Source organism: Brachyistius frenatus, unplaced genomic scaffold (assembly GCF_029030835.1).
Source record: "Brachyistius frenatus isolate BFR_SWC_R1_liver_20210118 unplaced genomic scaffold, ASM2903083v1 Contig_35, whole genome shotgun sequence".
Lineage (NCBI taxonomy): Eukaryota > Metazoa > Chordata > Actinopteri > Embiotocidae > Brachyistius > Brachyistius frenatus.
Genome location: NW_027210634.1, coordinates 243,625 through 270,100, shown reverse-complemented (window position 1 = coordinate 270,100; position 26,476 = coordinate 243,625). Strand labels below are relative to the sequence as shown.

At 41.0% G+C, this 26,476-nt stretch overlaps 1 protein-coding gene across 1 annotated transcript in view; it reads left to right on the top strand.

Moving 5' to 3' along the window:
• The window catches only part of lamc3 (laminin, gamma 3), a 98,560-nt gene that overhangs the window by 39,695 nt on the left and 32,389 nt on the right, over positions 1 to 26,476 (top strand). Inside the window, exons 7-11 of the mRNA XM_069700799.1 lie at positions 4,107 to 4,205; positions 5,088 to 5,224; positions 6,099 to 6,218; positions 15,618 to 15,816; positions 25,926 to 26,035. Coding sequence (XP_069556900.1) covers positions 4,107 to 4,205; positions 5,088 to 5,224; positions 6,099 to 6,218; positions 15,618 to 15,816; positions 25,926 to 26,035 — 665 coding nt within the window. The remainder of the gene's footprint in view (positions 1 to 4,106; positions 4,206 to 5,087; positions 5,225 to 6,098; positions 6,219 to 15,617; positions 15,817 to 25,925; positions 26,036 to 26,476) is intronic.

Sequence of the window (26,476 nt, the reverse complement as noted above, 5' to 3'; positions counted from 1 at the left end):
GTATACAACTGCATACTCACTACTAAATCAATATTTTATTTTGCATTAACAGTAGTAAATAACTATTTTTAATGTGAAAGGGCTCTGCAGAGTTTTTCAATGTGTCTTTCAGCTGCTTGTTTTGGTTTTCTGGCCCACAACGCCATTGTTTTGGTTCACTGCTACCATTAGGGTCCTATTCAGCCACAGCAGTCAGCTGCATTCTGCACAGAAGCTCTGACAAACCCGTTGCACATGATTTACTCAGGTACCAAACACAGGATAAAGTTAACTAAACATTTAGCAGTCCTGTAAACATATGTCCCTTAAGAATTTGTGGGAAACGAATCGGACGAAAAGCAGTGAGTAAACTTGTAAATTTGCCTGAAACTAGACAGGAATGTCAATTTCGCATGTCTGGCGTGTATGTAAATATTAGAATTGTCCCAAGCCATTCCAATCAATTTGCTGAGCCACTTAACTCACCAAATCCATTATTTCTCCTCTCTCTTCCTCATTAACAACGATCAGTGTACAAAACATTCGAGAAGCAACTTCTAATTGTAGCTGGCACCGATTTCACTGTTTGAAATGACGAAGTTTGCGAGTAGTAGGTCCTGTCAGCTGGTGCAAATCAGGCCTTCCATGAGTAACTTGATGACAAGCCAAATTGAAACTTGCCTGCTGCTGGGTTTGCGTGTTCTCTGCCAAAGATTTTTTTTTATGAGGTAAAAGAAGCATCCCGTTGTTACTCAGCGGACCGAGTACTTCTGCAGTTCTAACAACTCTGACAGAGTGAGGTGTCTTCGCTACCTAATCACACCACGTCGTTTCAGTAGGTGCAATCTTCCAGATAAACACTTTTCATATCATGTCATAATTAAAGCTTAACAGCATCATATTTTTGAGCCAGGGCCTTCAGTCCTGTGATCAATTAGCTTATGAAACTGCGTCAAAATAAAAAAATATATATATAAAAGGCTGTTATTTCAGTGGTACATATTTTACCAGCATTCCGATAATCTCGGTATCAATGGTATCCAATATTAAAGGGATCGAGATCAGGTCCATAAAAACTACATCAGGTCATCCTTGTAAATAGGCAAAAATTTGCAAACAACTTCGCCATATCAGTCAAATTTATTGGGTAACAATATGTCAGTGTGGTGTAGCGGTTTAAGGTAAGTTTGCGTTTTGGTTTCATTGGGTTTTAGTTGTATTTGTACTTTTGTTGCATTTTTGTTGTCGTTTATTTCATGTTTTAAACAGTGCATGAATTAAGTTTTACTGAACTTTGAAATAAATTTGAGTGCCCAAAAAAAATTTTTAAAACAAAAAGTTTGGTTGCAACATAAAGGATAGGCCAGTCAAGAACCACTGCTTTACAACCAATCAAGAAACAGTCTTCTCCGCCTGTTGCCATGGTGACAGGATCCAGCCTCATTGCCTTCAGAAACTTCAGAGACCAGATTAAGCCGCAGCCAACCTACAGCAGAAATTTCACCTCACAACTTCTCTGCTTTCCTCTTGAATGCATAATTCTGTACATGCATGAAGAAAAGGTGACATGTCGTCTAGTCTTTTTTTCTACATGTTTGCCTGCTTTGACGGACCACCTCATCCGTCAACAACTGTTTATTAGTAGGTTCTTTATCGATAGTGAGTAACTCAACTTAATAACTCCACTTTACTTCACTTATGACATTGATGTTATTTGGTGTTTTCATGTGGAGACAAAAAAAAATTAACCAGTTTGGAAAAAAAAGATCTCACAAGATTGATGGCTGATTACAAATGTTCTCTATTTACTGAGGTGGCACCTCGAACACGCGCAAAAGCAATGCATTCAGTGAAATATTGTTTTTCTATATTTTTACTTGCCGCTGATTTTGATCATTTCAGTATGCTACAAGAATGAGCTCAGCAGGTTCAATTGATCTGTAGGTAGGCAGAGTTGCTTTCATTCTTTACAAAATAAGATCAATTTACCTCCGAGAATTTTCAAACTCACAGAACCAGTCGGACTGTTTTTCTGCGTCCTTTTTTGCAGTTTGAAGAAGCACTGACCCGCTGCATACATTTTGACAATGAAAAGCATATTTCAATAACAATTGGGCTTTCGCACCATCGTTGCTCGGGCCCTAACTATGTCTGACCTGAGAGCTCTCACAATAAGTGTGCGTGCACATGAGCCCGCGTGTGAATGTATATGCAGGTGCATGTGAGCGAGTGTGTGAGTTTTAAAAGTATATTTTTGTATTTATATTCATAAGAAGTCTATCTTTGCTCTCCCTGACCCACTCTACTTGCCAAGGGAATGCTAAGTTGTAGTAGCATTGAATTGCATATCAATGATTGTTTGGTGTTTATTACTGTATATCTCCCTCCTAACTATGGATATTATGACAACGCACAGACTGTTAAACAGAAGAATAAACATCTAGCGTTACCGTAGTTTGACTTTAAAGCTACTATGATAAATATTTGTTTATGAACAGGGGTTTCAATGACAATGTAAAATAGTCAATGGGTCGATCATAATAATGAACCCATAGAATTACCACTCTGTAGTTTCTCCAGATCGACAGAGCTTTTCAGCACCTTTCAGCTAATTGTTTTGAATTCATGGCTCACAGCTCTACTGGTCAACCCCTTAACAGGATACAAAACTGGACGTAGTCTCTGGGTCTGAAGGGGGAAGCAAATCCAGATGTGCTTTAAAGTGCAATACCACTGACTCCCCCCCAAAAAAACCTCCATCTCTCTCCATCAACTTCCATCATGAAATAATAATAGTCCCCCCAAAAAATGTCCCACGAGTCATTTTGGTGTCATTAGATAAATTCCCTCCTTCTGATAAATGTCTGGTGGTCCTTCTGAAAATAATTATATAATTAATTAGATATCAAGCTTCAAAAAGACATATCTTTGTGGGTGCAACTTCTTTGATTAATATGCCTTGGGTGCAGTTAGGTTTTCTGCATCATTGGGCGGGGCAGAGTGTCCTCAGGTTCTCAGTCAGATCCACCCGTCGCTCCTGCCCAGCTTCACTTCTGGCTTCATTTTAAAACACATAACTTTTGCCACGTTTACACAAGAAAACAACCTGTTTTACACTCTCCCATTCTAAACTGCATGAAAGCTAAACATTTGTTCGGTAAAGTCATTTTCTTAAAACGGATTTTATAAAATTGGTGTGGATAAATATCGTTCAGGAAACAAGTATACCAGCATTTCTGAACAATACACACCCCTACATACAGTACAGGTTTATAAGAAGGCTTGAGTATTAAACAAGTTTTAAATCAAAGTTGTACATTAATATTAGAGATTGTTTACTAAAGATGATACTGACAGTCTAAATTCTACCAATGCACTCATGCACAGACGTCAACATGTACTACATGCACACACACACATACACATACACATACACACACACACACACACACAAACACATACTACTTCCTCTCATTCATGCAGCAATCTCAGGCTGTTGAGCTGAGGTGTGAATTACTCAGACCACTAGAGCAGAAACAAGTAGAGGCGGCTCGCCTTGGGATAATTGAATTATTTGTAATGGCGCCTCATTAAAAACTAGATTCTGTTTTATACTCTCAAACAAAAGTAATCAATCAATAAATGTGATCAAACACATTTTGACACAATCCGCGTCACCGCTGACCCACACTCCCACTCGCTGGCTTTTATCGAGGTTGTTTACTGTTTACACATCCTTCAAAATTTCATGACAGATTGTGCACCAAGTCGAGCATCTTGGTGTTAATAATTTGTAACAAAAGCATTTGTGCATTTTGAATGACTTTGCAGAAATGATTAAAAAAAAAAAAAAAAAATCACATTAACACTGTCGACGGAAGGAAGGCCCGGGTTGGAGTCACAAGACAAACATCCGTGTTGTTGAAATCCCTTGAGCGAGACACCTGACTGTTTCCAGAGCTGCAGTTGTGCAGCTGACAAATACAACAAAAAAAAGGCCTCAAATTATTGCAACAAATTGTTTCCAGCCTTAAAGATTATCTGTCCTTTCTGATATGTTTTCTTCTGTGTGCAGGGCACGTGACGGGTTAATTGTAGTGGATCTAATTTGGCCTCTTTGTCTGCAGACGGTGTGAGTGTTACCCCAGCGGGAGTGTGGACAATTGCTCTCCTTTGGATGGACGTTGTTACTGCAAGCCAAACGTGGAGGGGCAGAGCTGTGACAGGTGGGTTTTCTAAGCCTGTTGCTTACATCACATATGTGCACGCATAACCTCTAGTTACCACGGCAACTGTTAAAGTCCCACACAATACGACGACTGAAGCCCTTTTAACTATTCATCAGTGTGTGTGCAGAATCTAGTGTTTTTGATCATTTCTGATCTTTGAAATATATATATATATATATATATATATATTTTAGGAGTAACACTTTACGTTATCATGCCTAGATTTAATAGTAATGGAACATTTATTTCACAAAAATCTAAATTAAACGGATTACACAAAATCAGATGAGAACATCCTACCGGTGCAGCAAAAAGAAGAATTTATTTGAACACTAGTAAAAGTTGTCAGGCCATTTATCATTTTGACGACTAGAACGGTGAGCACCACTGTTTCAATATGTCAATAACTGAGGCCCTGCTTCTATCTGCTTCCTCTGGGATACAGGATCAGACAGATAAAGTCACGATGACATTAGCGAGACACGTAACCCGAGGTCTCCAACTATTGAATAACTCTCTGCTCCGTTTGTTGACTTTTTTTTTGTGCTGATTTCACGGCTCGTTGAGCGAGCCCCTCTCCTGTGTAACGCGACTGGTGTAGTTGCTGCTTTTTCGCCGTGTTCCTGTCCCGCCCGTGTGCCTCCAAGTATTTGTAGGTCAGAGCTCAGGGTCCAAGGCAAGCCGAGCGCCGTTCTGTCCCCTTTTTTCCTCGAGACTGCAGCAAAAGCAGCAGTAGAACTGAGAAAACAACTTAAAAGAGATGGGAAGAATAACACTACGGCAAGGATGTGGTAAACATCTGCAATCAGGCGTGCGTGCAGCATCTGCATGTTAATAACTTTTTTATGCATGAGGGTATGTGTGTATATGTGTTTACAGATGCAAGCCAGGATTTTTTAATCTCCAACGAGTAAACCCAGCTGGCTGCCAGACGTGTTTCTGCTTTGGCCACTCGCTGGCCTGCTCCTCGTCTAATCACTACGCCGCTGTCAACATCACTTCTGACTTCATTGAAGGTATTGTCTAAGTCTCGCATAGCCGTTAATGAGGTCCCCCTTGTTACTGTGGGAGCTTTATTACTCAGCCAAAGTTAACAAGACCAACAATGTTTACTTTGTTGTCCCTGAATTGCGGCACCCTCTTCATTTTCCCTCTAAAGTACCGCGTTATTGTGGTGCTATTATTGGTGAGGCTGTAAAATCCTGCCACCTGCTCACTGCTTTTTTTTTGTACACATCACCTGTGTTGCATATGTTGTTTCATTCTGTTCTTTCAGAGCATGAAGAAATCTTCTTTGCCAATTTGACAAGACACGTGCAGCATATAGAGGGAAAAAAAAAGTACAGAGAACTAAAACCAAGGCGGATGCAGAGAAACACGTTCGCCATTTCGACAACATTACAGCAAAATAACGAAACATCTTGCAGCTTCAAACGGAATAAAATCAAGAAAACACGACTGAAAACAGAAATGTGCTGAGGTTGATCAGTTTTTTGTCTTTCTTGACAACTTGCTTTGCACCATAGTTTCTGTTTTTGTGCAAATTGCAGTCGTTCTGAACTTGATTTTTTTGTTTTTTACTTGTTTTTTTCCGATGTATTCTGTTGTGTGTTTATTTGGTTACAGTGTGCCGCGTTCTCAGAGAAACCGCATTGATGTTTTCTTTCTTCTCCACTCATGGATGTGTATTGTCGCAGACAAATAAACTAACCAAGTAAAAAAGAAATCTCATAATAAAACACAACACAATATAATCTAGATGCATCCCCTGACAGATAAAGATGTATTTAAAATCGTTGTAAACATTATTATTTAGCAGAAGATCCGGATCTTCAGTGACACAGAGGAAAGTATAGCTATGATTCTTTTGTTTGTTTTGTTAACCTGCAGATCAGGACGGCTGGGTTGGAGAGTTCTCTGCGGGGCAAGAGTATCCCCTGCAGTGGAAGGAAGGTGAAGTCTACCTGCTGCCTCTTACCGAGGAAGACATCGGATTCTACAAAGCCCCCGGTGAGTCAGAAAGCAAAATAATGGAGATTTCCACTCGTCCGTGAGGTCAGATTATTATCTCGGGGGGCTTGACAGGTGGGTCACATTAAGCATCGTTGACGGTTGTTGTTGTTATTAGCTAATAAACCCTCCAGTTGTGGCTCTCATTACAAATACGTAAATTATATTAGTGTTAGTCGAGCATCTGTAACATCCGTGGCTTGTTCCCTGTTTCCCCGTGAGATTAATCAGGGTCTTTGGCAGGGGGTCATACGGTGGTTATTCTGACACCATTCCTTCCAATCCTTTATCAGAGCCATTAGAAGATAAGGGAATAAGCTGGCCTGGCCACAGGACTTAGGGCCCATTTCTATCAGCCGCCCCAGCAGCAAAGGCCTGATGGAATTGGATGTCTTGGCCATGCTGGAGAAGCAACAAAGTGAAAATTGGCTTGGTCTCTTCTTGTCTGCGCTAAGTCGGTTCTAGGCATCAACTCACAGCGACACCCCCTTCCTCCCCCCCCTACCCCCGAGCCACCATGCTAGTCCGCAGCCAGAAGCAAAACAGGAGCAATCCCATTAACTCAGCATCCTGGAGGTTTTTAATGCCCAAAACGCGCGATCACAGAGAACGACTCCATTTGGAGGCGTCTTTTTTTAGAAAGATGAAAAGCTCACAGCTGAAATAGGATGTGACAAAGCCTGGTGGTCAGGCATAATTTGTACAATGTAGTTAGAAACGCATGAGGAAGTTATTGATGTGCAAATCTGACTCTGTGTGTGTGTGTATACATGAGGCATGTGCATAAGACCATGTAATTAATGCATGCATGCTCTGCCATATATACATATGCATAACTGTTAATGTACATAGTTGATAGTGTTTCTTTTTTGTAAAGTTGCTTTCTTGTTCACACAGTCTGTAGTGATGTCTCTATAGGCCACAACACACAGATTAGTGGCCCAACTGGCCGAGAGCAGCTTTGTGACAGCCTGCTTATCTGCTCTTTGCAGTGCTTGTTTATGTTGTTTCTCCACATAACAAATGCACACATCTATTGCCTTGCCATCCCCATTAATGATCTCATTTACTCTCGTCTTTTTCATAGTGGTGCATGTATAGTTACTTTAAAGATTAGAGCCGAGCGGCGGCGAGCAGCAGCTTTTTTTTGAGGCAGCTCTGGATTTCTCTCACTGTCTCAGCTTTTTTTTTTTTTTTTTTTTTTTTTACTTTTAATTTGTATTTTGTGCTGAAATCCCTCCACTGTGTTCTTCACCAAAGTAGGAGATAATTCTGAGTGACAACTCCACATTGAACATCAGACATTGCCATGAATGTATTTGGTATTGTAGTTAGCCTTGGGCTCGAAGCTGTCACATAAGGGACAGGATTCAATCATCTGGTATTTTATTGAATTTGTAAAGCAAGAAAGAGGAGTGTTTGCGATCCGCGCGGTTAACCCAGCTCCAGAAATATCCATAATTGCTCGAGCTAAGGACGAGTCTTTACAGATATTTTCTCAATTGTGTTTGACAAATAGTTGTTGGCCAGGCGGGGAGCGTTTCAGACAGTAGGAGAGGAAAAAGGAAGAAAGAAATTTCACTTCCCTGAATTCCCCCTTGACAATCGGGCCAACATGACACTCACACCAGTTCGGATGTCGGAATTGCTCCTTCTTCATCGCAGCATGAAGACGTTTCGTTTTTATAAAACATCTTAAATTGCCCCTGTCTCTATTTTCCTTTCAGCACAAGTCTGTCAAGTAATACATGGATGTAGGTAGGCATATGTGAATGTGTATGCACTTGAGGACACTCTTCCTCTGAAGCGTTGCCACTTTTCCTCCTCCTGATCCTGGACATCTGCTTGACAGTTGACACAGGTGGAGTTCAAGTCCCCGTGGTGACTCAACAGACTGAACACTTGAGCGCAGCTGCCAGGAACTATCATAGACAAAACATGAAGTACCTCCCTAAACAGTTGCTTTGACCTGCCTCCAACAACCGTGGTCACCACTTGAATCTGCTGGACAGTAACTGCAGCTCTGTTGGCTGCAGCAGCGCTTCGTGCTGAAGGGGGACATCGTCTAACATAAGTCCTTACAGCCATCTGTTGAGAAGCTTGCAATGTTGATCCTTTTCATATCTACAACGCGGGCCGACCTGCTAAGCCCGAAGCAGCAGGGAGAAACTCAAAGAAAAGGAGGAAAGAAAAAGGAGGAAAGGAAGACCCAATTTTAATGAAATAACCCGCTAGTAAGAAGGAAAGAGAGCAGTATATGGTTGCTCTTGTGTTCAGTGAAAGAGAGAGAGAGAGGATCCACGAAAGCAGCCCGAGGCTACCTGTCATTCTGACTCAAACAGCGGTTGCAGCCGGGGCTTCACACAACCCGAGCACTACCTGCAACCGAGTTTGCATGTAATTCGGTCTGGTGGCCCTGTCGTCTGGAAACATTTGCAGAACAGAAAGGAGAAGTTGCAAAGGGAAATTTGAAAAACTGAGTGGAGAAATAGAAAAAAGGAGGAGAATGAAAACAAAGAATATGAGAGTGTATTGACAAAGAGAGCAGAGGGAAAGTTAACTAAATTAAAAAGTGAAGAAAGGATCGAGTTAGACCGTAGACTGTCTATAAAATTGGATGTAGGCTTCGGGTATGAAAATTAAAACAAATGCAGAAGGGCCTTGAGGTGCAATACCACCGATTGCCGCTAGGGGGTGGCTCCAAAAAACCTCCGGCTCCAATAGACTCCCATTCGAAAAGCTTCAAATTCTCTCATGAAATTCTATGCCAACAAATTGTTTCCACAAGTCCTGATTAGTCATTAGTTAATGCACTCCTTCTAATCAGAGTTCTGGTGGTCCTTCTGAAAATAATTCTGTAATTAAGAATGATCATGCCTCAAAGAGAGGTGTGTTTGGTGCCTGGTTTGATTGACATGTCTGAGGAGCGGTCAGGTTCCCAATTTAGGTGGGATTTTGCCTGAGTTCAAGTTAGATACACCCCTCGTTCCTCCCCGACCTCGCCCAAATATGATCACTTTAGGTTCCAAAAGAAAAACAAGATGACGACGACCAAAATGCCAGACTTGAGGATTCAAAACAGTTTAAAACCAATGCATGATGTCACTTTGGATTGTCGCCATAGTCTGTATATGAAATTGGACACAACTTCCAGGTCTGAAAATTGAGGCCAGTGCAAAAGTGCGTTAAAGTGCAATACCACTGAGGGCCACTTGGGGTTTGCTCCTAAAAGCCTGAATCCATAGACTCCCATTCAACTTCTCTCATGAAATACAAAGTCTTTTTTTCCCACGAGTCATTATGTTGCATTTTGCTAAATTCACTCCTTCTCATTAGTTTTATCATTAATTAGATATAAGGCCTCAAAAAGTGGTGTTTTTGCAGGTGTGTCAGTTTAATTGACAGGCCTGTGGTGCAGCTTGGTTTCCACTATACGTGGGCAGCTATAATTCCTTGGGTTCCAATTTAAATTAAGATCCATCTCTCGCTCCTCGCCAGCTCCTCTAAATATGGTCACTTCTGGCTCCAAAATAGTAAGATGGCGTCAGCCCAAATACCAAACTCAAGGTTTCAGACGGCAGTCACAGTGGACTTTCTGGATTTTTTTTTTTTTTTTTTTTTTTTTACATGTAGTGTCCCTGTCGTAATTCGCCCACACAAGGAAAGCGCCTTGCATTTTAATGCAGTCCTATTTTTGGTATAACCACCTCCTCCTCTTAGACAACTTTTGTGTGGGTTGAATGGGAGCCCTCGGCGCTGACACCGGTCCTCTGACCTGATCTCTGCTCATCTGTGACCCCGGGGTTCACTGTGCTCCACACTCCACTTTGTCCCATTTTAGTTCTCTGAGGAACACCAGACAGATTGGATTCTTAAAATAGTACTTTTTTTTAATTATTATTACACTATGTCTGCAACAAATCAACACTATTGAATGAGTGGGTGCATTTCATGTCTGCAGATGAATACGTGTGTTTTGCTTCAGCAGTGCTCTTGAATGTGAATTAAACTTTCCTTCCTTTTATGTAATCAGGTTTCTGGTCACGTGCGTCGCACCTGCAGGCAGTGCAGTTTAGTGCTGGACTCGGTGTCCTGGCAGTATTGGACCTGTTTAAAAGTTTAAAGTTTGTCCATCCAGCCTTTGCCCTCAGACGATCTGCACGCTGGTCGATGTTAGAGCCTCAGTGGGACTTGTGTTTGCGCGAGGCAGCAATGATTTAACTGAGATGGAGTTGATTTAATTTGGTTGGAGAAAAGTCTAAATCCTCTGATTGATTGGGAGCTCTTTCACTGTTCCCAGAAAGTTATGCGAGCATCCATCAATTGTTGTGATGCCAGCTTTATGCTCTCCTGGCAGAGTGTAAACGGTGGCACACTCAGTGGACTTCATATCATTCTGACAGAGTCATCGAAACAAAATGGAAATTAAGTGGCACCGACTGGAGCTTTGCTTCTTTTACGTCCCTGCTTTTGTTTTTGTTGTTCATTCCAATATATGCATCATTTATGTGGCATGACCCAGGGCTGAAACCTTTTCTTTTATTAGCAATTCATGTGTTGAAATATGTTGCCGCTACTAGTTTTGCCTTTCAGTTCCCAGAGCACAAGTTGGCATCCGAAAATATCTTGTTTTGTTTGACTAATAATCGAAAACCCAAAGATGTTCACTTTACAATGATAAACAGAGACAAACAACAAATCCTCGCTCTGCAGAAGCACTGACGGGTGAACGGTGTGCATTTTTGCCTGAAGCGATATTTTGACACGTTGGAAAATATAATTAATTGCTTGCTTGCTGGGATTTAGATGAGAAATTAGATACCTCTTGTTCTGCCTCTATGAAGGTCCAACTCAGATATGAGCCGATAATTAGAAAGGCTCAGATGTGCTGTAGGTAAATTTATGGATATACTTCGACTAGCTGTTTAAGGTTTTTGTGCTAATTTAAACTAATCGTTTTCAGGATTTTTGGGTTAAGCATATAGTGACTGGTATTCCTTTAATTAGTAACTTGATGACTTTATCATTTATCTGAATTGATCGAGTAATCAGTTTGTCATTTAACAGTTTAAGTACGACGCTAAAATGTTGCAAAGACAGAAGCATGTATACATATCTGTGTTGCTCGGCACATTGCGGTACTTAGAGACTGCTAAACTTTTTAATCCTCTCCAATTTGTCATGTGAGATAAAATAATGAATATAAATCCGTGGCAATACACGGACAGCAGATCACACTTACACATGAATAATCCTTTCATTGTTTTTTATGGTGATTCATTGCTTTGGAGAGGGGCCTGCGAGTGGGGCCATTCTTCGATGGTCTATTAGGGTTGTGAGTAATTATGCTTTAGTAGCGCTGCCCTCGCAGACGGAGAAAGAACTCCCAGGAACCACGCGATGCAAATCAGACCCCAGCACAATAATGGCCAGCAAGCTATATCTGAAACATAAGCACGCACAAGCATAAGGGAGCACTTTAGGAGAGAATATTAGCTTAGTCACACAATAGTGTTACTGGGCTCATTAACCACAGTTATGCAAGGGATGTGTGGTATATGTTTCCCTATTAATCATTTCAGAAGTAATATCTGTTGACTTTTATTTTCCGTGAACACGGGTTTCTTACATTACTCATTATTACAACGCGTCACTCGCCAAATATAGGCAATTACCTCGGCTCCAAAATGGTGGCTCTATTGGGGCCGTTCTCTAAAGCAACAATAATCATCTGCTGGCAGATGCTGCTCTTTGTAGTGCCGTTTGAAGAGTGTTTGTGTGAGTGACTGACCGGAAAGGCCAGGCTTTATACAATAGTAAATAAACAGAATTTTAGAGTGGAGGATGCAAAAATTGTGTCAAAAGTTTTACTAAATTGTCCACGGGTATTTTGCACAAAGGTATGGAGTGCCAAAACTGACGAAAGGCTATAAAAGGGCCAAAAATGTATAATGCATAAATGGACGATACAAAAATATTCCTAGAGTGCAAAAAGAAGTAAGACGGGTACTTCAAAGAGTATTTTATACATCGAGTTCATTTGCACACAATCCTTTTTATTTTTATTAGATTTTTTTGTTTAGTTTAAATTTTTTGTTGTTGTTGCGTATCAGGGTGCAAAAGGACCAAAATTTGGTCGAACCAAAAGAGGACGTCTCAGTCCGAAACAAACTGAACCATGACTCAAGTCCATTTGCAGTTTGAAAACTTTTTCTGGATGGTGCGAACTTTCTGATAAATTACAGGAAATTGAGGCATCGTATCATCACCCATTAGACCATAGGAAAAAAAACTATGAGGAGACAAAGTATGAAGTGCAATTTGTTCCAACGAAGACATCAAAACACAGCTTGAAAAATGCAGAAAAATGCAGAAACCTTTCAGTTTTCTGAGAGGAATATAAATGCCAGTTGAAACGCCATGTAATCATATAGCGCCAATGAAATGAATCTCTTCATTCTTTTTTTATCTCCATTCAAACGGAGAAGGCCATACCGGCTGATTGACAACACGTCCACGTTAGAAGCATGCCGTCTACAAACCAATCAATATGAAGTACAGCAATGTAAGTATGTTATTAAGTGCACTAACAAAATTGCACAGTGAAAAACAAACCAGATCAAATGTAAAGAGTGTGACAAGAACATCGTAGTTCAAACCGTGGTACGGACTTTTAGGTGTGAAATTGTAAACAAAATTATATCACTGATGCCATTTTACAATTTATAAGCATAAATATTCATAAAAATATGTTAAAAAAGAAATAATTACCTAGTAAAATCAAATTAATGAAATTTTGGCCTAAAAAAACCCTCTGTTAAATTAAAGTATCTAGAATCATTGATCTGGCATTTGTATCGAGCCAAACAGCTAAAAGTCTCGTGGAGTTGTGCATATTTTAATTGTGCATTGACCTCTGTAAGAGGCGTGATCTCAGCTGAGCAATATGGCAACCACATTTACACATCACTGCAAATCACAGCAGTGACAAATGAGTTATTCGAGCACTAGCCTTTGTTAGCTTGGACCTTTCTGCATTGCAATTAATGTCAGTCATTATCATTAATCATCATCTGCCAAATAAACAAATGTAAACGTACTCTATGCGTCTTGTTGTATATGCTGTGTACTGCTGAAGGGGCGCCGTGCAAACTGTTGCCACAGTAAGTGGAACTACACTGAAATAGAAATGACAGGAAACAGTTGTAAAATGCAGACACTGTTCAGCTCCAATCACAACATCACATTGAGTTATATTTCGGTTTGGTTATTTCATTTAGACTTCTGGCCCTTTCCATATCGGTTGTTTTTCCACCGGTCGAGATGTTTCGATGAGAGAGCGCTCATTGAAGGGATTCCTGTCTAATCTGTGATGGATTTAATCTGAACCTCTTTTTTTTCCGGACTGACTGATGTTTATTTATTTCTCGTCTTCGATATATATTGATTGTGAAATTACACTAAGATGTGTGCCAGCTCATTTCTAAATGAGAACATGTTTTGTCCTCAGTGGTGATGGCAGGTGGATGTAAACCGCTCCCCCTGCTCCTGATTGGCTGTAATTATCTATTCTATTGATCCTGAAGTCACATTGACATGAATGATGCCTTATTACTCAGTACAAAAAAGTGCTATTGATTAGTTGTGTAATTGAAGCCTTTTCTCTTTCATCACTGCCTGTTTTTCATTTCCTACAAATGCTGATTCTACAGTTGAATGAACACAGTGTTGCACCTCATTCATGTATACTCACGCATAAATTGTTTAAAAACTAACAACTATGATGGAAGCGGGATGGTTTTTTTTGTGTAGTAAAGCTAAAAAAACAACAAATAAAAGCTAACTAGAAAGAGTCTGTCTCTTCACATAAAAGTTTAAGAGTTTAATTTCCTCTTATTGGAGTTGTAAAAAAGGAAAATATCATTACAATTGGAAAAGTATCCTACCGATACAGCAGGACTACCGACATGACAATTTAATGTATAATAAAGCAAATGAAAGTCATTTGTAAAGAAAATAACTATTTATCAGACCGTGAAATGCATGACAGGATGAAAGAAGAGACACAATTTAGACTTAACTGAAATAATAATTACACTGAGTTTTACTTTAAAAAGTAATAACTTTAAGTGATGTGTTAAATTACTTTGATACATCACTTAGTAAAATATTACCAACAGCAGCCAAAGACCACAGTTCAGGGTGTAGAAATCTGTGTTCACACTTTGCATTAAAATGTGATCACAAGGGGACTGCTGGAGGGGAAAATGTGAATTTGCAAAGCTTTGAGGACGGTGGCCCACCTTAAAACCATTCCACCGGTAGCTTTTCCTGTAATCCTGCTGACAAACAAACCAACAAACTGTGCCGAAAAAACACAGCCTCCGTGGTGGAGGTTAATATGACTGCGGATGTCAAAGTGAGAGTGGGGCTGCAGATGTAAGGCCACGGCACAGATAATAAAATCCGGCTCCTGGCTGAGCAGATATTAGATGATGAGACAGTGGAATTGCTTGAAATGACGCCAGAGGCCCCCTCGCAAAGCAAAATCACCCACTCAAGTCCACAGCCCTCTCAACCCCCAGAAGAGCTCAGGATGTACTTCACACACAATTACACTCAAAAACAAGATGGCAACCAAGCGTGCAACCTGTCAGTTTTGCCCACTCACTCATTCACATCTGGTATGAGAGTGGCAGCGGAGTTGTTTTTTTGTTTTTATATATATAAATTGTTGTGAGTTGTTTGATTTTTAGAGCATAAATGATGTAAGACTTTTCGACAACATCTTGCGCTGCTTACATTTTTTATATTACCATGCCGAGGGAGGGTCTAATTGAATGTATCCGAAGCATGTAACTCTCATCCTTTTGCCAGTTTTTTGGGGTAGCTGGTGGAGGAGGAGGGATGGGGGGGGGGGGGGGTCATCTTGTGGAGGCTAAAATCTTTGAAGTTGTGTTAATGTGATGTAAGGACCCAAAGATGAGAGGATGGGTAATTACACGCAGTCTCCTGCAGTGCTCCATGTGAGCTCAAAAAGCCTTTACTCCTCAGCCCTCATGTGTGTGTACACACGCGCGCACACACACACACACACACACACACACACACACACACACACACACACACACACACAGACAGACAGACAGACAGACAGACAGACAGAAAAGGAAACAGGCAGGCTTTTTTTTATATATATATATATATATATATAAATGCGCACAGACATAAACACTAATTCAGCTTCCACCACAACACACCGGCACACGCAATTCCACCTCTGTGTTTACGACATTGACCGCAGACAGCTGGCTCAGGCTTCGACAATAAAGCTGATTCCACTCACCTCTCTAACATCCGCCCTCTGACAACCCCCTCCCCCTCCCCTTCTCCTGCCAGGGAAATTCCTGGGTCACCAAGTCTACAGCTACGGCCAGCTTCTCTCCATCACCTTCACCTCTGAGACCCCGGAGCTCCTCCCCGACCACGTCACCCTGCTCCTCCACGGCTCTGGAATCACCCTGTCTGCCGACCTTACATCCCAACCGGTGCTTGACCATGACCCCGGCCTCACCCCGCAGCACGTTTTCATTGTCAGGTACAAGGATGCAGGCATAAGGATGCAGGCATGGCGCTGTCAGTTTGTGAGCGTGTGTGCATGTTGTTTTTTTTTTTTATATATACCACTGTTGAACTTGAGTCTCTCCGGACAAAAATACCTAAGCCTTTTTGCCTGCATGTCGGGATGTTTGTTTTTCTCCGCATCTGTCTACCTCCCCGCTGCCTGAGTTATTCCGCACTATAATATATTTAGAGTCCGCAGAGTACCGACTATCCAGGACACCCATGTACTGATTACAGCTCACCCACGTCGACGTTGCTGTCACGGTCCCAGCAGAGCGTCGGGATATGAATGTAGTGATGAGCCAGGTCCCTCATGCGCTGGCTGTCATGTCGATCTGGCAGGTACAGAGCAGCGGCAATACATTTCCATTTTTACATTTTATGCATTTAGCAGATGGTCTCACCCGGAGTGACTTGAAATATGTGCGGCGGCGCGAAGGCATTAAAAGTTCAGGGACGTGATACTGAGGGAGAGCTGGAGTCAAACGTACGCTCAGCTGATCAAATTTGTGACCCTAACATGATTCTAAAATTGAACAAATAAAAAATAACTGGATTCTCATGCGTAAGATGACATTGTCTCACAAATGTAGGAAAGCTTCCAGAGTATATTGAGTGGAAAGAAGGGGGCATATGAAGTAGTTCTTAAAAAGAGGAAGCTATTCTGATGTTCTGACTGTAGTAAGGAGGTCACTCCACTATTAAAGCTCCAGGAGGCAGAAGAAGGGGTTCTGGCTGGAAGGATGACCAGGCCGAAGCGAGGAAAGGAGAGCTAAGTGGATTATAGCGACATCATGCAGAGCAGTAGATGAAGTGTAGGGTGGGTCTGTGGCCTGGAGGTACAGTATGCGGTCAGCGGTCCCTCTGCAGCCGGACACGTCGACACCAAGTCTTCAATTTATATACAAGCGGCCACAGAGAGTCAGCAAATAAAATGAAAACACTATTGATCTCCCTGAAGAAAACTAGGCTGTTGAAGGAGTCGAGAAAAAGTAGAATACAAATAACAGTGTACAAGAAATGTTACACAGAATATAAGGGAATTTAGACAACCTAAGGCATAAACACATTAGCCCGGCTGCGCCCACATATTACTCAAGGCTTCAGTTTGTGATTAAAGTCTGGAAACCCTTGCTGCAAGAAGGTTTTTCTCAGATACTCTGAAGGGCGGACAAATCAGCGATCATTAGCTGTGGCTAAGTGTGATGACGTTGAGCATTTGTTGGTGTAATGTAGATCCAACAATGACAGCGATGGTAGCGCTAGATGAAGCGCTACCGACATTTATAGTAGCGAGCAAATATCGAGGAATTGAAGCCGGAGCAAAAAAAAAAAAAAAAGCCTAAAATGGAAAAACAAAAACAAAAGTCTGTAATGCTCGTTTACCAACATGCCGTTGCATTCTGCGAGAGGACTGGGTCTCTGTTTACAGCTTGGTGAGTTTCAGATCATAGCATATGTCCTATGGTGGTCAATGCAGATTGGAGAAAGGCTGCTTGACTTGCAATACTTTCAAGAGTAACCCGAGGCCTACACCCATTAGGATAAAATGACTGCAAGCAAGAACCGGTGAAGTTTGTCCAGACCATGGGCACAAACTAGTGTACAATTGGAAAGGAAATAAATAAATAAATAGGAAATAAGAAGAGCAAGACCCGATGAGAGTGTTCATAAAAGGAGAATGTACTTAATTAATTTTCTACTGTATATTTGGGGGACAGATTTTCGCAGTATTGTGGGGGAGGGACAAGACACACCGTTTCCGGTAATTGAATGGAAATATGTTGTGACGGATATTGATACAGCGAGTGATTTGTGTCCTTAATAGACATACTGTAGGAGCAAAAATGTTACAGCTGTTACGGGTGAAACGAATAAACAACCCAAGTAAATCTTTGGCTTGTCAGTTGGAGGTTTTACTAGAGGTGATTGCAGTGTGTGTCTGGGTGCTCTCTGTGTACACTGCATGTGTTTGCTGTGGATAGTTCCAGCTCACGTGCTACCATTTTGGCTCAGTGATTCTCTAACTTAATGGAAAAGTTAAGTTTGAATTAAACATTTTGTCCGTATTTTTTATCTATGAGTGTCTGAGTTAAAACATCTCCGACCGACTGCTGCACTTTGCTGTTAACAGCTACAGATTTAAATGTCTGAGCAGTCACTCAGGTACTGTATAATGCATACTATAGCCTCCCACACCTACAGCACATGTACAGGCACACTTGGCCCTTTAGAAATCCCATCACATTCATATACAGAAACATTTACAGATAAATATGAACTCAAAGATCCATTTCTTTTACTGTTGGATTTTGCAGCTGTACCTCCAGGTACATCTTATTATTTAGAGCTTGCAGGTGGGTATAGATTCATCATAATTTGAGGGGGAAAGCACCTTTTCGAATGCTGCAGCAATCAGATGTTTGACGTTGTGATAAAGAACGCAGCGATCAAAATCAAGCTGGGCTGTAATTCCCGTCACATAGAGCTGATGGAGTTTACATTACTTGTAGCTGGCAGTCTGCTGTTTTTGTTTTCTCCGTGTCTTTCTGTTTGATTTTATTATGTTGAGTGTACATCTCTTGTAATAGCTTGTTTGTGTTGTAGACAGCTGATTAGCATCTCCAGTTGGAAACTGACACAAAGCACTGATTGAGTTGTGCTGTGCCAGCCTGTATTTTATGTTATGTACTACTCATCTTGGAGTTCAAACAAGTCCATTATGAGACAATTTTCCTTTGTTTTGCACTGATAATTCAAGATTTAGTTAACATAACAGCCAGGTTGACTTACAATAATCCTGACATGTTATATAGTTGTGAAAGTCATTGATTTCCTACAAGATCCCTTCATAATGAACTTCCAATGCCGATGATTGGAGACCAAATATACAGTCCTTGTTCTGTGTAATAAGGCAGAATTAAAGGTTCCACCGACAAAAATCTGTGGTTGACCACGGTGTGTTATTCTGAAGAGTCAGCCAATCAGAAAACGGTGCCAATGATATCTATGCATCTTAAAGATACAGACATAACCGCCTTTTGTTGGGAGAGCTCCACAGAGAAGTAAAACTATATGGAGATTATTTTTGTTACCTAAGACCACAAAAGTATCTTCTTATGGAAATAAAATTGAAAAAAAAAAAAGTGTATAGTATGGGTAAGTCAAGAATATCCTCCAAAATTACAATCCAGGGCTATTTCACGATTAAAGATGCCACTAAATTTCACTACCTCAGACACGTTTTGCTTCGGCTGAAAGTTAAAACCGGATTTTTCCACAAGAAGCCGGCAGATTTTACCCTTCATCCTTCAAGAAATCAAGATAAGGGGCCTCATCACAGCCACCAGCAAAAAAACATTTTTTTTTTTATTTTATTTTATTTTTTATAGATACTGGGTATGCAAGTATTGTATTGAAACAGACTTTGAAAAAAAAAAAAAAAAAAAAACTTGCACCTCTCGTAACCTGTTGTCTCTGCTGTTCATAGTGTCTGCCTCTGCAGCATACCAAAAAGGCAGACGTGCTGGAATATGTAGTTCCTTCCAAGAGGGAATAGTCTGTTTTCACCTCTACTGATCCTTCTGTGTTCACAGACCAGTTACCATTTGTTGCTGATAGTGGGCCTCAGCTGTTTGCAGGATTGTACCAAAGCCTCTACTTTTACAGAAAATTATTTACTGGATGTTTTTATCCCACATCGGACTTCCTACAGTTCTCCTCGCACCACTCCACTACCGACTGAAACTCCCTCTCGCCCTTCACGGTAAAGTGGTCAATGCAGAGGCAGGAGCGACTGGAGCAGGCAGACTGGGGCGCTGAAGAGGTGAAACCCTGGTGTGACAGCCTGTGGGGAAGTGGCAGTCTAATCAGTGACATAGTTGTGAAGAGATCTCATTAGGTCTGTCAACCAGGGGTGGAGTGGTGCAGCTGGCCTGGTCTCCACAAGGAACCTGTTCAAAAACAGGCTTAAGTCATTCACTCTATTTTTGTTCTCTTCCCCCACTTGGCCTGGCGTCTTGTAGCTAGTAATCCTTCTCATCCCACTCAGCACCTCCTTCACACTGTTTTGTTGCAATTTGTCTTCAATTCTGCCCATGTGTTTCTATCTTTAATTCTCCTCCCCAGCACCCACAGACCAACTTAACTTCCTCCCTGCAGCCAGCCCTGGAAGCCCTCTTCTTCTTCTTTCCTAAGCAGGGATTTAACATTCTTTGTTTTGTAAGGCTCACTTAAAGTGAAGCAAAGAAAAATAGCAAACTGTTTAATGGAATTGAAGGGGTCCACATGGAAATGGACACGTTATGCAGCCGGGGAGCTCTGCATTGTCCTCTTCTGTGTGCTCCACAGACCCATGTTCCAGTCTATTAGCTCAAAACAGTCCCGTTGAGCCTCTACTGAGATCACACTCGTACAGTCTCGGTAACAATGGGGAGGATGCTTGTTGGCTGCTGCTGCTGAAAGACATCTACCGAAGCGGGGTAGAGGTTACATTTCGAAGAAACTGAAGGAAAAAGTACAGTAGGTTGCAGCATTCACAGTAAATCGTGCCAGAGGGTTTGAGTTGCACTAGTTCAGATGAGAGATGATTAAAGCCCGAGCAAAGAGCTGGCCAGAGTCCTCAGTTAAGAGAGGCTTGATTTGATAGATGTTGTGAAGTGTAAACCTGCAGCATCGGGTTGTGGTTTCAATGAAAGGCTGTGCACGGTAGTCGGTTGTCTAGAATCTCACTATGATTGTTGGCACTTCGGGCAGGAGTGAGTACAATTGTAATGTTGTCCGGTGGTGGTGAAAACCGAATTTGACAAAGGACAGGCCGGTCTTGTTGAAACTGCCGTTATGGATAAGAGCAAAGATGTCCACTTCAACTGGAGCATCGGGTGATGGGGAAGAGAGGCAGACTGGCAAGGCAACAGTAGTACGACAGAATCAACTTCTCAATGTATCAGTATAGTGTAAAATATATATCAAATGTATAATTAGCTGCTATATTACATATTTGTGCAGGTATTTGTAACTGCTATATCCAGCCAACTTTGTATATAGCTAACCATAGTAGGACGACTCTGGGTTGGTCTGTCGGTCGGTGAGTTGGTCCATCACTTTGGTCGCAATACTATTTGATGAATTTTCGTGAATTTTTGTACAGACATTCATGGTCCTCAGAGTATCAATCCTGCCAAAATGGGTGATCTCCCCCAACTCGTTCAAAAGTCCCACATGAAGCTGATATTTGTAGCTTTGAGTGAAATGTCTTGAAAAATATTTGATGAATTGCTGTGAAATTTGGTACAGCCATTAATGTTCCCCTTAGGTTGCATTATAATAACTTCACTTGCATCATCAGGTCCAAATTTAAATGTATTCAATACTTTGTGTATTTAATGACGAAATAATGACTTAACCATCTCAACTGTGTTTTGTGTTTACTGACATTTAGCAAATATTAGTATGCTAACATGTTAAGCTACTATGGTGAACATTGGAAACCTGTGTAACATCTGCACACGATAAATTCAGCCGCACAGAACCATTGTAGCTGTAAATTCTTGGTTCTCTTCGTTAAACTTTCTCCAAAAGAATCCATTTTACAATCAACAGAAACGTTCCTTTGCAACGACAATTACAAATGACAATTCACTATCTGGTTATCTTGTTAATGATGAGTGCCATTCGTAGGTTTGTTCGCTGTAACAAACCGACCGTACTGGGCTGACAAAAAACTGTCCAATTCCAAAGGCATAAACAAATTATTTTTTGTCTTATGAAAACAGCATATTAACCATTATAAAGCAGTGGAAACATCATTAGTTGCTTACGTGCCAACCAGCTTTTTTTCTCCTGAAAAAGAATGACTGTTCGGGTCAAAAGCAACAATTCAATTTAAAGTTTATATTTGTATTGATCATTAATCACGTTCCAGTTTTTCAACTGGCCTTTATACTTTGTTGACTTAAGGCCACCTCTCACATGATAAACTTGTTATGAAAATATTTATACTTTACAAATTGACAAGGAGCTCCTGGATGCATCGATAGTTTGTGTGTAATCTTATTATGGAGCAGAGGCACAGATTCACACCGGCCTTCAAGCTAACAGGAACACATTGTCTTTGCCCGCTCCGTCAGAGTATCCAGCAAACCCTCGACCGGGATGCAGTCGGTGGCTTTCCGTCCCCTCCAATACTTCCATGCCTCTCTCTGGTGTCTGTGCACCAATAATGAGTTTCCCCTCAGCACCAGGAGCCCCGGCCGAAGCAGCTCGTTGGTCCTCTCTCTGTGAAATGCACCAGAGCTCGGGGACAGAGTCTGTCATTAAATGTTCTTCTCTGGAGAAGTTCTCCACCGATGTCATTACACTTCTCGGCTACATGCATAGATGGACTTTACTGAATCATCTAGATCATTCTCTCATGTGCCCTCTGCCTCTCTGTCTCACACACACACACACACACACACACACACACACACACACACACACACACACACACACACACACACACACACACACACACACACACACACACACACACACACACACACACACACACACACACACACACGCAAAGAATTTGGCCTTTTTGATGCACAACAATCAGATGCAGCAGAGGCATTAAAAATAATCGTGTTTTGAAAATGGAAAAATGTGTTTCTAAGTGTTTTGCTAAAGGCATGTGAAAGCATAAATAAACATGAGTATAAACACACGCGCGCGCACACACACACACACACACACACACACACACACACTCTGCATCACTCTTGACAGACAGCATCTGCATTCACAGAGAGTAAATATGTTAACCTGTTAAGTGGCTTTGTGTTCCCACCTGATGCAGAGATCATTTCCGAATTAGATGCAGGAGAAATATATGGAAGCTCGGGGATTCAAGCAGAAGAAATTGATGACAGGAAGTGAATGGCTTATACAAGGCAGCATCCACTCTTTTCTCTGTTTACTTTCTGTTCCCTCGAAACTAGTGGGCGGGGCCTTGCTTGTAGCTGTATGTGTTCATCAGCATAATATTTATTGCACGAGGAAGCACTCAGCTGCTTGGCATTCCTTTTACAATGGAATAATAAATGTTCCCACACACAGCGAGTCAGAAGTGATCAACTGTTCACGTTTTAACTGCCAGAAGAAGTTTTTCCGGAGGCTGCTTGTATGAATCCTTGTGAAAAGGTGCGATTCACTTTGAGGCAGGAAAGCAGAGCACTAGTAGCTGTGCAGCCATGTGGTCCATCTGGCACCGGGCACATTCCTGTCATGTTTTCAAAATTCACTGACTCTGATCATAGATCAGGACCAACTAAATATATTGAACAGAAAGCAGAGTTTGCTGCCAAATGAAAAAAATAAAAAAATAACTTGCTGTAGGTGACTGAGCAAAGAAACATGGGGTTACTATGTGCCAGGGTAAACCTATGATTTATTTATGATACATTAACCCCTACAGTCCCAGGCCACAAACCCTATTAGAGTGGTACTTACTTTAACAACACTTTTTTACAAGGATATCAAGGCTGTTTGAGAATGAATTATTGGAACTACTTACATTACAAATGTATGGATTATATACTGCACATTTGGTCGACCAAGGAAATATCTGTCAAAAGAGTAGTCCGTCTAATGACTGAAATTTGTCAGGTTTTTAGGGTAACTTACAACAACCTCATAACCGACACAGAAAACAAGCAAAATTTCAGAAAAAAAGTAACTTTTAGTCCGATTTTAATCAAATTTAATCACATCAATGACTGCACGAATTTGAATAATGAAAATCTAGAATGTGATAATGTACAATAGCATCAGAACCATTAAATAACACAGGCTAATATTGAGTCAAGTCTTTACAGCCTATGTTGGCCAATAACGTAATAAACCAATTGGTTCATGAGCAGAAAACATCGCTGTCCGTTCTTTTACATTATGTTTTAGTGATATTAATAATGTGTTTTATTCAATGGCCGATTGGCACAATTAGAATAGACTAATACCATGCGCCCGTAATCGTTTTTATTAACTTGAACTCATCTGTGTGGTCGCTGCTTACTCTCGCTCTCAGTACCTTATCACCTCTTAGTTTCACACACTGTTTACGTCTCTCTCTTTCTCACCTTGTATCTCCATCTGTCCTCTCTCTCTGAGGCTATTTGTGTGCGCTCGTGTTTTGTGCGCATGTCGGCGTGTGGGGCCGCTATTCTTTTGGGCGTTTCTCTCCTGATGATCTCCACTCATCCTCGGCGGAGTGGGCTTAATTACAGTGTGGCTCTCCTCGCTCTGCTTGGTGCTGATTAAAAGAGACACTGATGCTCCATGGGGAAAGCATGACTGGGAGTTTGTTCACTTTCATGCACACTCTGCTTATCACTGTCTGACCAGCTCCATTACCATGGCTTTGAGGCCCAGTTTGTAATTGCCTCTCTTTATTACTATGCCTACATGTCAGGCCGCACCAAGAGAGAGTGCGTGTGTGGCAAGCCAGGACACACACACACACAAGGTTGTAAATGTGAAAGCTAAGACCCCGGCCATGCACAAAATAAAGCATTCAGAAAGTGAGTTAGTGTCGTGCTGACAAAAATTGACCTAATAAAATAGACGCCATTGAATACTCGCACATGAAAAGGCCTGACTCAGGCTGATATGGTTAACAAACTAAAGGCCTTACACTTTATTTTCTTAAGTTCTAGTCGATAATTACATGGTTTGTCATTTAAAACCAGGTTTTCAACAAATGTCCATTTTAAAAGTTGCAACAAATGCTAAATGCTAACATCAGCTACAAATAACAAAAACATCTGCTAAAACATCTGCATTCTAACAAGCTCAATGACATGCTTAGCAGGGTCAATGTATAACATACTCACCGTCTCAGTAGTTACTAATATATGAAAAATCAAATAGTTTATGCGACTATCAACTCGTCTCATTTCTTTTGATTTTATGTGCACCTGTTAGTAATTTGCTTCTACGGCCAGAAGGTGGCGGTAATGCCCCTAAAAGCTATTTGCCAAATGCCATTAACAAAGAAAAGTAAGAGAAAGACAACGTTACTACCAGACTACTGTAAAACGTGTGTGGCGCTGTGACATTGGAGGCTGCAGACAAATGGGAAAATGCAAAGAATACTACAGCCGTCAAGAAGTTGAAAGTATTCTAGAAAAATACATGAAAATAAGGTGCAAAATTTGCGAGATAAAGCTACCAAACTTTTAAGTCTACCAAGACTATGCACAGTTATTTGAGAGCAAAGCACTTTGCAGACGGCCCCTCCACAAATCAAGAATCAATGCTTAACTTTGACACCAGACGAAGTTTGTTTGTTATTAGACATGCAGTAGACCAAAAACCATCCAAACAATACTTCCGTCTTTTGAGCTACATAAGCACTGGGGCCAAAAGTAGCATTCATTATTTTTGCTTCACCAAACATTGCTGGTACTTCCTGTTTGTGAAAACTCCATTAAACTGGTCTTTTTTCTTTTCTTTCTACAGAAGGAGACACATTCCTTGTCTTTTTTTTTGCCACTGCAGCTCTTTAATTTGTCAGAAAGCTCCCAATGATAGTATCCCTGAATGCTGCTGCTCCTCACTTTAGGGATCTTCACACAATGGCGGGAAGAGAAATATCATAACATCACCTGTGTGGAGCTGACACAGCACCTGTCACCAAGATGGAAAGAAGGCATGATACCAGGAGTAAAACAGGCAGATGTCAGCTGCACTGCCGAGCTTTGCAGAACATCCTTCAGCAGATGGCAAAGCTCAATGATCAAGACCCTGAATATGTGCTGAAGACAGCACATTTACATTTTGTCCGTGCGCTGTATGTGTCTACTGGTAGTGCCTTAGAAAAAAATAAAAAAAAGTATTATCTGTCTAGTTGTGGAGGATAATTTCATCGCTTTAAAAGCGCTCGAGTTGTCAATACCACACAAAGATTCCACACAAACAAATTTACTCAGTTGTTCTATGTCGACGTGTGCTGTTAAAATGCAATGTTTCTGGTTTTTAATCATAGTTTATGCATGTGCAGCAGAAATGCACTGTAAACGATATGTCCTCTGTCTTCTTTCACAGACTTGATGAGAACGAGAGGAGGTTTAAACCTGCACTGTCGGCCTTTCACTTCCAACGTCTCCTTTACAAGCTGACAGCTCTCAAAATCAGCAATGCTGGAGGACACAACTGTGAGTGTGTGTTTATTAGTGTGTCTACACATTGAAATTAATGTACACGATTATTTGTATCCTCTATTACACCTGTTGCTGTATGGATGTTTGTCTTTTAGACTATCAAGTCATTTATATGGACTGATTGCACAAATACTTGCTGACAAATTCATCCAATGCATTATTTTTGACCTATTATTATTATAATAAGTTCTAATATTATTGACTTTACACTGGGACATACAGTACCTCTTTCAAGTCTCTTTCGACATTCGTCATTAAATTCATACATTTTTTTAGCCATTTTAATTTATTTCACAGAAATACCAATAATGTCTTCATGCACTGTTACAAATGAACCAATTACTGAAACAAGTGCGCAAATAAGGCTAAAAATCCAGTGAAATCAAAAAGTATGTGCTTTTCAAACAAGTTTAAACTGGTTAAGTTTCAAGAATC